Source organism: Accipiter gentilis, chromosome 3 (genome assembly GCF_929443795.1).
Source record: "Accipiter gentilis chromosome 3, bAccGen1.1, whole genome shotgun sequence".
In the NCBI taxonomy this organism is placed as follows: Eukaryota; Metazoa; Chordata; class Aves; order Accipitriformes; family Accipitridae; genus Astur; species Astur gentilis.
This window is the reverse complement of record NC_064882.1, coordinates 35,571,762-35,589,356: the sequence shown is the minus strand read 5'-3', so window position 1 is coordinate 35,589,356 and position 17,595 is coordinate 35,571,762. Positions and strand designations below refer to the sequence as shown.

Sequence of the window (17,595 nt, the reverse complement as noted above, 5' to 3'; positions counted from 1 at the left end):
CTAGGGAGTTGTTCCTTGAAGCTTAGAGACATCGCTCTCTTTTCTTGGATTTATAATTGTTTTAAGCATACTATTATTGCATCACTTTTCCCATGCTCCAGTCTTTTCATTGTGCTGGCTCAGCAGTTCATTAGTTGAAATTAGTTCATTCTGTTACAGACTATAGATATTTTAAGGCCTAGCATTTATGCTTGCTCAGCAACTGAGTTAGTGCCTGTCTAGCTATATGTAAGGTTAAATATAGTTTTGCAGAGTTTAGCAAAAATTGTACCATTAAGCAGCCACCCCTCCCCTTCTTTTTTATTAAAGTGGTTAGTGACATGCTAGGGCTTGGTTTTGCTTAGCAGACCTTTCTTTTCCAACAGCAGGTTTTGCTGGGGCTTTCTGGCTTGTGTTGGGTTAGGGCTCCTGTTCCCTCCTTTGCCAAATTGAATTACTTTTTACAGACAGTTGCATATAGCTGTGTTTCAAGTTTGGCTCAAAAGGCCCAAAATTTCCTTGCTATGGTAAGCATCTCAATCACGAAGACGTGGATTTGTGTTCTTTTCAGTTGGGTTCATTTCTGATTCCACAAATACTGCATTTTTTGTTGACACCTGGTGCAACTTCAGCAGGAAGAATAAATGTCCATACTCAGAATTTTTTTTCTCTTGAACTAAAATTAAATTATACTGGATTTCCCATATTATTTATCAGCACACTGTTATATCATAAGGTAAGACAGTCTCCCAGGTTTTTTTTGGAATATTTAGTGGCACCAACTATTAGGACTAAATTCATATTCAGGGTCTAGATCTTACATGAGCAAGTGTGTCTCCTTTGTGATCTTGAGACCTCTAAACTCTAGAAAGGAACATATATACCTTTGCATTTAGTGTTTCAGGGTGCTGATTCTAGGGAGCTCTCCCCTGAGTTGGCAGTTTCTGCACTGGATAGACTAAGCACTTCACCCCGCATTTCCAGATTCTCCTTGGGGCCAGGTGCCTCTGCTGTTTTCAGTGCAACACTTAATTTGTAGGTGCTTAGTCCTTTATTAGGTTGCAAAATCAATTAATAACTTTCCACTTATACTCTGCCTTGTAAGTATAGTTCAAAATAAGCAACATGTTTTCCTTTTATTTAATTTGCACTTACTATGACTTGAGACACAATAAAAATGATTCCTTTTGATCTTTGTGCTTCCAGTCCTTTCAATTTATTCCTACAGGAGTCTTCTCAGTCATTGTTTACCTTATAATATTCTGTTTCCAATGCCAAGTCACTTCTGTGATTGGTATGACAGTGGCTAGAATTGGAACACAACATTTAGTGTATTTGCTGTTTACTGCAATGTAGTATAGGGTTTCATACTCCTCAAAATTTGGGGTTTAGTATGTCTTGCAAACTTTTATTTCAACTAGCTTGAATTTATTTTTAACTTTTGTTTTACTAAGTGAGTATTATTTCAGAGATTGCAGCTCTTGCAGCAGGTGCAGCATTTTTTACTGTACCTCAGATTGCCACAGTAATTTAAATATTTGGATGGTCTGGAGGAAAGGCTAACAGCAAAATCATTGTTTATATTGACACAGTTTGTTTTTTGAGAGATTTCATCTCTCTTGAGGCTGTACCAACAATATTGCAGTAAATTTTATGTACAAAAAACCCCAGAGTGCTGTATCATTTTCTAGAACAGCTTTTTCGTTCTGCAGCAGTTCCTTCTCACTGGTCCAGGAGGCTGGGGTCTGCAGGTGCTCCTAAATCACTGGATTTGCATGTCTCCTTAGTTACTGTAGAACAGAGAAATATGTAACTACTCTTTGTGGTGTAAGGTAATGCTGGAGAAAAAGCTGTTTGCACTATGCCTGTCTGAATTAATTAAACACATTGGTGGAAGGAAGCAGCCAGGATGAATGTCCTGTCATATGTCATGTTATTTCTCTGCAGTCTTGTGAAAAGCATAGTCTTTTGGGCTAAGTTCTCTTCAAAGCTGTCATCTTTGTATGATTGTGTGTAGACTGCAAAGACGGTAATAAATGATCCTGTATGTTGATTTTGTTTAATAGACTTGCCATGTACAGGAGTTGGTCCTGAATTATTATTTCCTGAAGTATTTTGAGTTCTGAATTAGCAAAATGTTAGGAAGAGTGGCTGTGGTTTGCTTTTTTAATGTGAAAGTGAATACAATCTGCTAATTTGATTTGATTTTTAATTATTTGCTTAAGCCTCAAAAATGTTTTAGAGGTGTTACAAATTCTCAGGCAGCTTCTGATATTTTATGACAGGCCATAGTATTTAAAAGAATTTCCTCTGTTTCTTCTCTTAATCCTGTACAGAAAGTTTGTTTCTTTGTACCTGCTTTTGTACTCTTTTCTCTTGTTTTTTTTTCTTTTTTTTTTTTCTTTCTGTTGAAATTGTTCAAGGTCCATCTCTCTAGGATTTCTATATCTTATCAGCTTAATCCTTCCAGAATGCTGATTTTTGGAAGCTGTTTCAGAAACTGCTTTCCTTGCCCAGTGGTTTGACTGTGTATTAGCCTCACCACATAGGTGCTGCATCAGGATACTGCTTAAATGTGTGTTTTGGCCCATTGCTATTCAAGAAGGATGTACATGACCTTTAGCATGGGTTTGAATACTGTTCTCACTTGCTTCCTTCACTCTCTTCCCAATTCCTTTCTTGCACAAATATGTAAGTAGGCATGTCTTAAGAGTCTAAGCGAGTTCTGTCAATGCCTGCTCTAAATTCCTTTTTCAGGTCACTTTCTGATCTGTGTTTTATAGCATCATTTCTTTGTATTGTCCAGTGCCTCTAAGTGACAATTTTATAATTATTTCACACCATGTGCATATTTGCAGGTTCTCCGTTAGTCTCTTTTCAAGCTTTCCTGTCTCAGCAGGCTTCACGTCCCACTCCAGAACCTGATATCTATGAAGTTATTTGGAATGTGGGTCATCTCATCTTAAGGTATGAAGTTAGTTTTGTAATTGCTGCCTTGCTTGGCTATGGAGTGATAGTTCTTGTCTAGAAACCATTTCTGACAGTGTGCTGGGAAGTGCCTGGGAGACAGCAGGCAGTTCAGCTCCTGAGGCTCTACTATTGTGACAGTGCCCACCAGCAACCTCTAGTGCTGCGTGCTCTGGTGCCTGTGATCCGTTCATCATGAGCAGCCGCTGAAGCATCTTCCCTTCATGATTTGCAGCCCTTTCCAGAAGGATTTTAGCTATCTTTCTTAGGACCTATAGCTGCTTTGCAGGTTCATCGTTTTTTAGTAGCATGGATACATTTCCTGCTTGTTGTGTGCATAAAAGGATGTAATAACAATGTTAGTATGAATAAACTGCATGCATCACAATTTTATAGGCTTGCATGTAGAGGTATACATTTAAAAAGTTTTTCTCCTTTGCACAACAGTAGAACACGGTAGTGAGTTGCTGATGTTGTAGGGTAATTCAGAGAGACAATGCTATCGTGGGTATCACTTTAGAGAGAAAGTGTCCCATACATACCAGACAGTGGTAACAAGGTACATGCTGCCTCATATACTAGGTATGAGGCAGCATGCAAGTGATGCTATAAGGATTTGAGTTAATTAACATCCATATAAAGTATTTATAAAACTAAACTAAATTTGCAAAATGAGTAGTATGCTTTCTCCAGCATGTAATGCAATGATACCAAGCCCAACATAATATTTCTTGTTTGGAATGTATTTATATTTGTATTTCAGTTTGAAAAACTTGGGAGCAGAGTAACCTCTGTTGAAAGTAGAGGCTAAGTTGGAAGCATTAGTTTCAACACTTCTCCTCAACCCTGCGTTCATCAGGCTCCCGTTTTGTTTGTCCATCAGTGTGCCTGGCTTGCTTGGCACAGTGACAGGCCCTGTCAGTGATAGATAGGTTTTCTATATGGGACTCATATTGAACCCTTCTTCTAGGAGGCTGCGGTTTCTACATTGTCTTTTTCTGTGGTGCTGTTTGCAGCAGAGTAAATAAGCTGCCTCACGTTTTAGAGGACACGGAAGTTTGTTTTAGGAACAGATGAGCTTTATTAGCTAGGGAACAGTGTCTCGTAAGTATCAGCATTGCGCACAGGTCCTGCATCAGTCTCCATTTGATGACTGTAGTAGGGAAGACTGTTTATGCCCATGTAATTTTTGGTTTAAATAGGCAAGGCAGTGGAAGAGTGAAAAAGAAACACAAGGAAGGTAAATGACCTGGCTAAAGCCTCACAGGCAGAGTTAGTGCTTGGTCTTTGATTCCCCATCCTGTGCTCTTTCCTTTGGACCACTTTTCCCATTCCTGCTGCAGTCACTGAGCAGGTTTAATCTCCAAATTAGTAAATTCTGGGAAAACTTCCAGCTTCTCCTTTTGGCATCTTGCCTGATCTTTCTGCTTTTCCTTCCCTTATCGTTTTTCAACCTTGCTTTCCATCTCTCTAGCTAAACCTAGATCCTGCTGGAATCTGTTAATGCTATTTTGAAATTCACCAAATGAAAACTTGCCCCTAGAGTTTGTGGAACTCACTCTGTTCATGTTGACTGGAATTTTTTCACGCTCTTGTTAACTGGTTCGTTGTGCTCATTAGCTGATAGATTGCAGGATTTGGTTTAGATGTGATTTTAAACCACTAAAGGATGGGGCAAAGGTGCAATCGCTGTCTCTAATACAGTGTTTCTTTGCAGTCCGAGGTTATGAGCTCGCAGGATTTGGGCCCTTCTGCACTTTTCTCCATTGCCAAATGCTGCTATGACTTCTGCCTGGTAGCTCCGGCTCTTTGGCTGCAGGCTTGCTCTGACCAGACCCAAGCCAGTAGATAGGAAACTGTCTTTCCAATCTTTCCAATTTCTTCCTTTCTTTGAAGGGAACACCTGAAAGCAGTGCCCAGTGTCGGGTTGCCAGGCTGCAGGTTAACATGCCGTTATGGAGCTAGGAGAGGGCCATGGCATATGCAGCTGCTGTGGTAGGATGGGGAAACCTACTGCTTCCCACCCAAAGTGATACAGTGGCCCTAGAGAGGAGCTTGTATCACAGGCGGGCATCCTGGGGGCACAGGGATGTCATAGCTCAGGGCATCTGTTCTGCCTCAGGGGGACTTCTTGTAGGAACTGTTATGTCCAAATATCCTGGCTGCATTCTGTCAGTTTTGGAAAAGATCATTTAATTAGGCCCAGAGCTCTCCATATTGGTTAGCTCCACCACTATCACCAGCACACCACAAAAAAGAAAAAGCAAAACCACTGGTTCCTGTATGAAAAACTACGAGCATGGTGTGGATTCAGTTTATCCTGTGCTTTGGCTTTCTGCAAACCTTAAAGTGGCACTGACTCTGCTAAGGATCCTTATGCAGTGTTCACCGGAACAGATAGGGTAAAAGATGTTGAAGGAAGTTGGCTTCTGTAATTTAAGTTACTTGATGATGATTTTTAATTGCTTGCTTTCCAAAATTGCTGGCTTCTGGGAGGCATTAGTTTTATTCTGTGTCTAGGGTATGTAGGCTAAAAATGAATTATTTCTTCTGAGGAGGTGTTATTTTTAGGTTTAACACAGCAAAAGGTAGTGTGTTGAAGAAACTTCCCCATTGTGAATAATAGAATATTTTCCAACTGTGCTAGTAGTCATTAGTTTTTTCAAAATTGTTGGGCTACATCATAATTTTTAATACTAAATATTCAATTTAATATACAGTAACTGAAGAGTGTGTATTGAAATATAAATTAAATGCTATAAATGTAAAGATTCTAAACAGTTACTGTTGAGGTGTTAGAATAAGACAAAATTATTTACTTTTTATGTCAGAGCTATGATTGATATAATTTTTCATTTATTTCTTTTTATGTTAACTTTTGGCAGTATCTATTTTTGTTTAGCTGTCAATATAAAAAATGGAATTGCACGGTGGTACTGTATATTATGTTATAGTTGGCTATTAGACAAATATAAAGAAGGCTATTCAGAAATGTATGGGCATACAGATTCTTATTTTTAAGGCAAACTCTTATCAGTCATTTATGATATACACTCATTACTGTCACAAAACTATTAGATTAATTCCTAGGCAAGTAAGCATCATGTAATGAGATGTATTTGACTGTCTTCAAAACAAGCAATGGTGGAAAGATGTTTGTACCATTGCTACTTTAATTGCATGCGGGTTAACTCCAAGGTGTACAGCTCGTGCTGAGGTTTCTGCCATCAGGGCTGGACTGTTTCTAAGATCTAACTTGTTTGAAGTTAGCTTGGGTATTTCTGCTGCAATTTGCAATGTAGATCTAGTTTCAAATATAGGGGAGGGTATGATCCAAAGTGAATGTTCATTCTGGTTAGATGTACTAAGAGAGGACTAGATAGCAGAGAAAACCACTATTTTAAAGTTAACATTCTCAAATAGTGAGGAGTAAAACTACTCAAACTGACGGGAGTGGATTTGCTATCTTATCCCTGGCTTACAGCTCCGAGTCCCTTCTCTGTCATGCTGAGTAGGGTTGGAGGAAGACTAGGGGAGTAGCTTTTTATCACATTATAATTCCTTGTTGCTTTATCCTTTTAAATGAAAGGCAGCCAATGAGCTCCAGTATTTCTGAACAGGAGTATGACTGTACTGTATAATCTTATTTTCCTGGACATCATGAATAAATAAATAATCAGCAAAGCTAATTTGCTGATGGCCTAACTGGAGCAGTCAGTGGCTAAGCGTTTAACATCTCTGTACATAAACTAGATATGCATAAAGGGAAAGAACATCTGGCTCATAAATATTCTCTTTTGGTGAGCAAATTCAATTGCAATGAAATATAACCACAAAGGGTTAGCTAAATACTTTGTTGTATTTTTTCTGTAGCTGACTAATTGTATGTGTTACCTTATTCCATTTCAAGATGAGAAGAGAAACTTTGCAGTGTTTCACAGTTTGCAGATGTTAGGATATGGTTAGAAGCAAATTCTTTAAAAGCACTTAAAAACCTCCACTGACTTCACAAACATTAAATTAAGGTAATATTTTAAGATAGTCTGCTTTTGGTGTGATTTGTGTAACTTCTAAGGTTTGTTTTTTTTTTTTTTTTCCTATCAATCACAGTGCTTTAAATCTCTTGTTCTTCAAAAATAATTAATTTAAAGTTCTGTGCTAATTCAAAATTCAGTTCCATTTCATTTAAAGCGTTGTGTTTTACTAAATTAAGTACAGAATGATTGTATATATAAAAAGTTTTGTTAGACGAATATATTTAAGTATTCAACCACTGTTTCTTTCAATTGCGGTTCAAGCTTAATTGTTCTGATTCAGATAGAGTGATGAATTTGGGGGCAGTAAAACAGAGAGTTGGAGTACCTGATGATGCTCTATTTCAGATATTGAGAGTTTAAATTATTAAAGGCTGTGCATTAAGTGTCTGACAAAGCTAAATAGAAGCTCTTTGGGAGAATGTGTTTAAGAGAAGAACAAAAATGTTCTGCAGGAGCAAAGCAGGACAGCCAAGCATTCAACAGGTGTTTATAAATAGGATCATGCAGGAACCCTCAGGACCGATTGCCTTCTAACACCTAATTCCTCCCTCTCTCATGCTGCAGAGCTTCCTGGTGAAAATGCAATGAGCAGACATGATCAACAGTCATTCAGCCAAAGATTTCTTCTCATCTTCTTCAATTCCTTACCACTGTTAGGCTACACTGTTGCCAAATCTTACATTCTCAATTCTGTTTTTATCCTTTCTAGGTTTGATTCCTTCCTCAGAGTACTGGCTGCCTCCTGCTTCAATTTCTGGCTCCTTCCTTTTTTCTTTCTCTACCTTCCCCTTTCTCCAATCCTTCTCCCCAAAGCTCTGACGAAGTGAAGTACAGGTTCCTTCCTCTCTTCAAATTATTTTGTCTCCCTATCATATCAGGTTTTTCTCCTCCTGGCACAGATCCACTTTTTGTTTTCTGTGCTCCATTTAACTCTTCTATTTTCTTATTGACACCCACAGTCTGAATTGTTATCTGTGTCATGCCTGCCCTTGTTTACTTTTCTCCTTACCTCTCACTCTCCACTGACACTTTCACTGAACATCTTACTCTTTAGAATGCATTTTAATATGCTTAGTCTCTTCCATCTTTAGGGATGAGAAAAAAAAAGCCCTTGATGTGCTAGCCAGTCTTCCTCCTTTTACCTCTAAGCTTGCTTTGTTCTTGTTATGCAGTTATTTTTCAATCCCTTGAATTCAGTTTTTGTTTATTGCTGCTCTCCACAAAGTCTCTGATGACCTTCTTTTGAAGAAAGCTCAAAACCAGGACTCCATCCTCATTACTGACTCACTGTTTACTTAAATGTCTCTGCTGATGTGTATATAGCTCTTCCATTTTATAGTTAGCTTGTAAATTCTTTAGGATATGGCACTCTTTTATTTCTGTGTTTGTACAGTATTCAGCTCAATTAGTGGGTTGTTTTATGAGTAGGACTGTGAGCTACTATGAAAGTACAAATAACTAATAAGTTTTTGATCAAAGGTTCCTTTCCCCCCACCCTCTCCCTGGATATTTGACCAGATCAAATTATGTAGGTTATTTGTGGGATTGATAATAAGTAGCATTTTAATATGGCACAGCTAGTTATCTGCAAACGTTGTCTCACAAATTTGCATTGCGCTACAAATTTAGAGCAGAATTTTGCTAATCTTTCTCATGTGAACTGACCTACTTAAGTCAGCGGACTACTAATATTTGCCACATAGTAAGGATTTGGCTTATAATCTTGGGGAAAGCATTTGCATGCACACTAGGAATATTGTCTAGTATTTTTGTTAAAGGCTTCCTCCTCATTCCATTCCTCCTTATGAGATCTTTTTAACTTAAAAGTGGGAAGAACAAGGTAAGCATGATCTGACCCAGATGTGATGCCTAAGGAAGTTGTCTATGAACCTCTCTAATTCAAATGGTAAGAGGAGAAAGTTATCTCTGGATGGGAGTTGTTATTTTGACTTCACAAAAAAATTCCCACTTGGCTCCTAGAAAAAATGAAAACACCTTTAATTGCTTAAATTACACCTAACAAAAAGGGGAGGAGGCTTAAAATGATAGACCATAGAAATCACAAAGTTTCAATGGACTGAGAACAAATAAGAGGCAGTGATTGGTGAGCTCATGTGGAAGGGCAGGAACGTTCTGTCAGGCACTGTAGAAATCGCAGACACACTGGTCACAGAAGTTTAGAGGTATTTACAAATAAAATGATTTGCAGTGTTTTTTCACAGACTGTCAGCGTGGCTTTTTTGAGACTTTACACATCATTCACATAATTTATTATCTATTTATTTTCAATAATAAATCTTCTATAGAATTCTTTTTCTTGGAAAGGAGAGAACACATGTTCATTTTCCGTATGTTTGTAGATATAAATTATTCCTATGCATTTTTACTCAACTGTGTTGCTTGATTTTTCGGATCACATGCCCTGCAAGGTGACATTTCTTCCAGTTTCAGCAGTCATCATAGCAATGTGAGAAAGTTGCTCAGTGTTACCTCCACAGAGGAATCCACACTCTCTAATGCTGCATGTCTAACTTGGGTGCCTGACTGAGAAACTTAAGCATCCGACATATGAAATGGAGAAAGAGAGGTTTCTGATTCAGTTACTCTTAACTGCCCTCCAGAAGCTACACTGAGTATTTAGGGAGCTTAGGTTCCTAACAGAAGCATCTAGGTTATTTTTCTAAGACCAGACAGTTTGACTGTCTCCTGCACAGATGCTGAAGGGAAGTGCCTTCTTGAGCCAGATTGGTCTAACCATGGTGTTAAATAGTTGAGTGTAAACTTGCTGTTTGTTGTACTCTTTGCCACCGACTTCAGTGAAGTTGGATGTTACGTGCAGTGTGTATTGCTCAGAGACCCTTTTGTCTTTGGAAGAACAAATCCAAGATGATGTAACAATGTGGCAGGGAAGGTCAAAATAAACCAGCTCCATCACATAGATTAGGGTCATTTTATACAAAATAAATATCAGTATTTGCAAGGCCTCCCTTCTCATTTCAATCAAATTCTAGGTATATTTTCTCATTCATTATGTTTACAGGCTCTCACAGTTACTTTCTGAACTGTAGCTAGTATTGTCATCAAGTATTTATGCTGTACTTGCTTCCAGTAAACAGGTAGAATGTTCAGAATAGTAGACTTCAGGATGGTCTGCCCAAAGCTGCTGGCAGGGCTGGATCCTTGTTTTGGGATACCACTTTGTACCTAAGGCTTCAGCTATGTACCAGGCCATGCATATCCATAAAGAAAATGTTGCCAATTGTGAGGCAGCAGGCCCTGGTTTGTTTGGTGTGGCTGCTGGCATGCTTACCCTCTGAACTGAGAAAGAGAATGGGTTTTGTGCACAGCCTCGAAAAGTGGATGGTACCAGTGTGTAAGCAGACAGGACATCCTGAAGTTGAAAGGATTTGGTACGTGAACAAGCACGGGCAAAGGCAGCAAATGAATGAAGATAGGGCAGGCAGTGAGAGCTGCCGATACCACCACAGTATTGACTGATGCTCTCAATGCAGAAATAACATTTCTAGGATCGTCACCTACAAAAGCTGCATATAAATAAAATGTGTTCTATACAGGTGCAAGTATTGAATAACTTCTTCTACTTTCCCACCTTCTCAAATGTGAAGATTTTATACTATTCATTTTTGCCAGGTTGAAGATGGTTCTGTTTTATTTTGCTTTATCAGTGAGAAAGGGAAGAAGGTCATTGCGCTGCTAGTCTTCTTTCTCTCACAATCTTACTTCATCCTGAAATTAGATGTTTATCCCTGGGCAAGTTTTTACATAGTTCTCCATTTTTTCCAGAGTCACATGCCTGTTTTATAGTAGTAGCAGGGTACTTGAATTTACCTTCAAGAACCGTATGTCCTAGCTTCATTAAAAAGAAGCAACAACAAAACAGAAAAACTGTGCAAGATTCATGCAGGATTACACAAAGTGCTGTAGTAATGCTGACAAGTGAATTGTATTTTTTGTGTTCGATTCCAGGGCCTAAACCACAGGACTGTCCTTCTCTCCTCTAAATTGGTTTTGTGATTGTGTACTCCCTTTTCAATGCTGTAGTGGTGGTTTTGGTACACAGCCATTTGTTTTCTATTCAAATGTCTAAACTTCAGTCGTGCTTATACCTTTTCAGAATCTGCGCTTTCTGCAGCAAACAGTTCATGGTTTCATGAACAGATACTGAAAGCTAAAGAAAACTGCTTGTCTGTTCAGTTGAAAGAATTTTGCTGTAATATAAGCCGTTAAACACTTGGACTAAAGAACAAGCTTTATTTTGTAATGCAAGTGAGTAATTTTCCTCTTCTACTTGTTTTCCTGTTTCTGAGTGTACAGATTTCAACATTGCTTTCCCAAGGTGATGGGATAATGCAGCGAATGAAAGTAGCAGGTCTAACAAATCCCCGTGACCTGCGAACGTTCCCTTTGTCCAGCTTTCCTTTCCTGTACAGGGAAGCCACAGAGGTTGTTTCCTGGCCCTCATTTTTTCCAGACTTTGTAATTTGTCTTTTATCTACAAAACTGGGGGGAGGGGTGCGTGCGTGTATAAATAACAGTTATTTTATCTTACTTGTTCCGAATGGGTGCCTCGCCTCGCCTCTAACGACTGCATTTGCACAGGCAGATACTTAGCAATTTCAGTAGTATTTATACAGGCTGACATTGAACGACTGTTGCTTTCGCTGCGTATGACAGTATCGACTAGCACAAAATCGTGGCTGCGCGCTAGCGCGCGGTACGTCTGGATGCAAGCCCGTTTAAGCAGCTCGAAGTTTCTTCTCCCTCGTCCCCTCCCTGAATTTTTTTCGTGGCCCGTCTTCCCAGCAGAAGAGCTAAAATCGTTACCTGCAGCCTCATTTTTCACTTTACTCCATGCAGATCCTGGGCGGTTGGGCAGCGAGCGGCTGACTGGGAGGGGCCTGCTCTGATGCAGCACAGGCTGATGACAGCAGGAGCAGCAGCGGCAGCCGGAGCCCGTCGCCGGGCGGGTTTTGCTGCAGTACGCTGATTGCCACTTTACAGCATCCAGCAAGATCCCCAGCAGCAGGCACTTGGAGGAGACTCTGCGTGGGCACTTGTTTAAGGAGTACCTGACTAAACAATTGGGTTATTCTTTAACTGCGGGAGAAGTGCCTCTATTCCCTTCACGCAAGCTCCCTACTGGCTTTCTGCATTCATAATTTATCGGAGCCGTTTCTCCCTCCGTCTTTCTCCCATTACTTCTTTTTCTTTCTTTTTTTTTCTGTTTTTCCCCGATCGTTATTCGCCCCCCCCCGCCCCCCTCCCACCCCAAATCTGTGCTGCATCACTAGCTCTCATTATGCTGTGCTCAGTAGCCCAGTGTGTTCTCCGCCTCTGCTAGGCAGTGGCAGCATGGATGGTGCTCTTGTGACGACCTCTGCTGATGCTATCAGTCCACTGCGGATAGGCATGCTGAGTAATCCTGCTGTAAATGGGCGAGGACACGGACACACGAAAAATTAACCACAGCTTTCTTCGAGACCACAACTATGTGACTGAAGGTAACATAAATACTCTCATTATTCTCTTCTTGCGTTGCATATTCTATGCCAGGAGTGCACTGTCATTTTTGAAGATGTAGGCTGTTCCTTTTCTTCCCTTTTTTTTTTTTTTTTTTTTAATTAAAAAAAAAACAGGGAGACTTTCAAGGCGTTTTTCTCTGTGATATAGCAACAGAATCTGTTTGGATTTGTTAAATCCCAAAGGCATTATGTCATGCTACAGCAGTACATGAAACTATATGGGCTGAAGAAGGTCTTGCATTGTGCTGAGTTTCTGCTAGTGAGGTGTGCAGCACCTGGCATTGAATGCACAGTAGCTGCAATGTGGAAGATTGGAAGCAGTTGATTACTTAAAAAAAGATGAAAAGATTTGAGAGTGCTAAAGTGAGAGAAATAATCTGTAAAGTTAACTGTTTGCTGGTGTAATAAAGGTTATGCATCTCATTTTGCTAATTATAGCCTGAGCATCACAGGCATTGCCGAGTTGATTGTTCCCTAGAGAACCGTATATGTTTAGAAGGGATATGTAAGCATCATCTTCTGAAATACTGCTGCCTTCTTGCCATCCTCTGTGTATGTGCAAGGTACATGAGAAAAGAAAATGTACCTTCATTTTAAATCATTCAGTGGCTGGTAGCTTATTACATAAAAAGGAATTTTTCTGCAGGTGACACACATTAAATGCTGAGAGAATTACCTTGAGACCAGTGAAATGGTTGGGTCAGGTACTGATCCATATTTCCTTGCCAGAAAGTTGGTCTAAGAGCAGGCCATTTTAAGATGGATTGATTGATTGAACAGGAGAAATGTATTTGTAGGTGTTTGACTTTGCAAATATATTTGTGTGTGCAGAGTTTTAACAGCACTTTCCAGCAGCAGAAACAGTACTTCAGTGTAGGCTTTTATAATAATATGAACATACTTAACATCAGGGTCAACCAATACTACTTGAGACTCAGTCTCCAGATTCTGTCGTCATTTGGTCAATGCTCAGTCACTTAATACTCCCATGCTGCATGTGATCAGCTGATGCTTTCTTGATTATTGATGATTTGCATTTTTTTAAAATGTGGAAAACAGCAGGATGATTTTGCCATACTGGGAACACAAAGCAGATTTTCCAGAAGAAAAATTAAAAATGCTGTGTACTGTAACTGTTACCACTGGCTGGTGTAATTGTTTGCTAATCTTGCCTCTAGGAGATTCTTTGCATTCTGGTTCATGTTTCAGTGCCTTTTTTAATTTGTTTTGAATTTTTGGTTAATGCTTTTTGTCCGAATGATGATTTATGTTTTGAGGTGTAGTCACCTGTTATAGCATTTGAAGAAACTTTATCTTAAATTTATAAATTTATGCCTTAGATTCTGCAAAACGAACAATATAATTACTGCAGTGTACTTGCTACATGTTGAGATTCAGATGTATATTTAATGGGCATGTGCAGCTATGTTAAAATTTGGACTTTCAAGTCTGTCAGTTTTGTAATCTGAGGAAAAGAATCCCTTGTGGATTTTGCAAATCAATATTCTAGTTTTTATGTTATGGGTGTTTTAAAAATTAGATGGAGATTTTAAGTATTTTTAGGGACACTGCTGTTGCAAGTATTAGACTTTCTCTGTTTTATCTTCACTCGATATTTTGATCAGAAGGACTGGATGTTCTTCCGTGATTGCCCATGGAGTGGCTTGTCTGAAATGGGTCAAAATATACCTGGAATATCAATGTTGGCCTGTATTTTATTTTCCCTGTGATCAGAAGTTGTCATGAAATACGTTGGCATCTGATTTTGAGGTAGATGAAGTATGGGAAACCTTCAGTAACAAAGTGTTTGTTCTTCAGCTCTGACTAGTGTGATGTTTTTTGGGAATGCTCAGTTGGTCAGCTGTAATAAAATTCTTCATATCTGTTATACCTGACATTGCCACGCCTTTTAAAAGACCATGAAAATCATGAGGGAATGGATTTATCTGTGAAATTTTTCCAGGGACACCCTCAGCTCAAAGAGGACCATCACAAATTTTAATTTCTCCTTGATTTACTTTGTTTAAAATGCATAACGAATACATAAGTTAAACTGGTGCTTAAAATGTTTTGTTTGTTCTGTTTTGTTCCTTTTTTTTTTTTTTTTTTTTTTTAATTTTTGTTTAAAGATTTGGCTTCATGAGACAGCCTTTAACGCTTCTTATCTGTAAAGGCCTGAAGTCCTTTCACAGTCCTTGCATTTGGCCCTATGATATGTTAGTGCTGCACATATGATAGTAACATACCTATGGAAATGCAGTTGCAGGCAGTAATGTGTTACTTTGTTATATTGGAAAATAATTTCATTGGGGCCAAACCCAGGTCTTTTTTTTGGGGTGGGGGTGGGGTTGGGGTGTCTTTGGCCTTGGTAATCCACTATTTGAAACAAAGAAATACTTTATATTGTATCCAGTATATAGAGAAGTTACTGATTCATTGTTGTCTGTGAATAAATACAACTTTATCTTCTTTTTTCAGAGTTTTAAAATCTTGGTAAGGGGTGTCCTCTGTCCTTACTGCTTCATGCAGTAGACTAAAGTAGTTTACAGAAGGAGGTATTTCTGACCTTTATATGCACTTTTTTCTCTCTGTGTTCTGAGGAAAGTAAAGCCAACAATGATCAAGATGTGGGTTAGCTGTAGTTTTGCTTTAGTTCTCTTCCTCTTTTACTTCTTCAGTGATTTAAAAAAACCAACCAAACAAACCCCCACCCCCCAAAAAAAATCAGATGACATATGAATTCACAGGGTATAGGAAAACTGTGAGCCAAATCTGATTTGCTCTGCTTTCGCTAGTGGACCGAGAGTGTTCCTAACGAAACTGCTTGCTTGATCAAAGTTGAATTTAATCTCTTTGATAGGTCATTTCTTTGTAACGTTGGGGTTATCTGTATCAAACATGACTTTACCTTGATTATGGAAAGTTGAATTGGTTTTTAAATCTCAAAAATGTCTTGATTTGATGGTTGATGTTTTACTGTTGACATTATACTATTTCTGGTAATAGGTGTTAGAGACACATATGACAACAGTGACTACCTGGACTTGTTTCTCCTGTTACATATGCATATCTGCAATAAAACCAATGCAACAAAACAAGCAGGGCTTGAATAATTTTGTCATTGTAAGTCTTAAAAGTATGTTACAGTTGTACAATGGAAAAAGGCAATTTAATTCCAGCAGCAATATACAGTAAGTTTTTCAACAATCACTTTCAAGAGTGGTTTTCGAAGGAAACTGCTTTAATTGGAGTTGTTTGTATGGGGAAAACAGAAAAGACCTGATAAGACTTGTAAAGAAAGAGAGGAGAAAGACCTGAGGCCTAGAAAATGTGACCTGTGAGGAAAGATTGAACTTTTTTATGTGAAAGTGGTGAAACACGGGGATATATTGCCTAGGGAGCTTGTGTAGTTTCTATTACTGAAGTTTTTAAAAGCAGGTGACATAGATGTCTGTAAGAAATGACATGGGGATAGCTGAGCCTCCCATGGGGCAGAGGGATGGGCTAGATGACCTCTGAGATCTGTTCAGGCTTGTGATTCATTGCCGAGCTGTGTTTTATCTTTATTGCCTTTTGCAACCCTGCTGTGGGAACCAGCTGCCCAGGAGGTGTTGGGTCAGTAAAATGTTTTATTTCCACAACGCCTTTAGAAGAACTGAGAAGAGAGGAGAGGCACGGTGTAACATGGGAAAGAAGATGGGCTGGACGGGAGAAACATGAGCCTTTGTTACTTACAGGCAAAGTCTGTTAGGGGAGATGGCAAGAAAATTGTGGACAGTGAGTTGGGGGAAGGGATAAAGGAGGGAAAGGCTTTTGGGGGCAGAGAATGTCCTTCAGTCTGAGAGTTCCCTTGACGTTACCTGTGCTTAAGATTAACTCTAAAACTGACAGGACTGCTGATGTGCTTTGCTGTCTCAGGACCTTGGGATTAGCCACGCAGGATCTGATTCAGAACAGTGAATTGTGTGGTATGGCTGCTATATTCCTGGCAGGGGTAGGCAAAAACTTGTGGGAAACAACAGTACTGCTCCTTTGATCAACTGCACTGTTAATTCAGTTACTGTGTATTTTACAGATTTAATGACTGACAGAGAAATAATGAACAAAATTCACTATTCTTGCCAAACTGTTTTAAAGGATGTGATTTACCTCCATGATCCCAAATTTATCCGGAGAAATGCTTCTGTGGTGGCGAAGACGTTCTGCAAATCGTGTGCAGACAAGTCTAGCGTATCAATTCATCCCTGCCTCTTTATGGATTATCCCTGTTTTGGGAGGAAATTATAAGTTGCTTATACTCTCAGTTTCCAGAGAGAGTCAGGTTCCTCCCTTGGTCTAGGCCTGCAAATTCAAGTGAAGCCAGTGAAGTTGCACAGGTGCAGAAGCTGACCTTCGCTATCTAGTCATTTATATGGCCGAATGGTGCAGATTGGTTCCATATGGCTTAACTTCTATTAAAAAGTTAATCATGTTAATGGTGTATTAACCTACTCAAATGTGATATTTGAAGAATAATGAGAATTACCAGTGTAGTGTAAAACATATTGAATCATAACCATGTGAAACGTTTATTATAGAGGATGAAAAAAGACTTTTTTTTTCCCCTAATGATTTTAAAAGAAGATCCCCTGCAGATAACGAACACAGATTCTGGGGGCTTTTTTCCCCTTAACTGAAGTTAGTATCTCTGTTCTTTATTAATCAAAGTTAAGGGAAATTGTCCATTTTAATCTGCCAGGAAGAAATGTAGTTATGAACTTGTCTTTCATAAACATCTCAAATATAATTTGAATAAGAGCTGACTATCTGAGAATATTGGATGAATATAGCGAACAGGTCCTGCTCTGCTGGCTCAGGCTCACCATCAATCTAGTCTGTTCATTTCTGAGAATGGCTGGTAACAAGGTTATTAAGAAAAGTGCAGGAGGTAACTCTTCCTTGTCTTAACCTCTAGCAATGCAGGATTTAAGTTGTGAATATTGATGATTTTTATCTTTTTACAAAACTCATTTAGAAACAGTTTTAGAATGACCCTAGAAATTATTGCTCATTCTTATTCTAGTCACTTG

The 17,595-nt window shown here is 39.0% G+C and overlaps 1 protein-coding gene across 7 annotated transcripts in view; it reads left to right on the top strand.

Annotated features, from left to right (window-relative positions):
- Nucleotides 1-17,595, top strand: part of PPP2R2C (protein phosphatase 2 regulatory subunit Bgamma) — a 203,960-nt gene that overhangs the window by 47,369 nt on the left and 138,996 nt on the right. For 3 of the 7 annotated variants that reach the window (XM_049797898.1, XM_049797905.1, XM_049797899.1), the window contains exon 1: nt 11,939-12,505. The exons of 3 other annotated variants lie outside the window; for them this stretch is intronic. In XM_049797898.1, coding sequence (XP_049653855.1) covers nt 12,436-12,505 — 70 coding nt within the window. In that variant the 5' untranslated portion in view covers nt 11,939-12,435. Of the gene's footprint in view, nt 1-11,938; nt 12,506-17,595 lie in introns of those variants that run through there. One more of the 7 variants, XM_049797901.1, reaches the window with a different exon arrangement.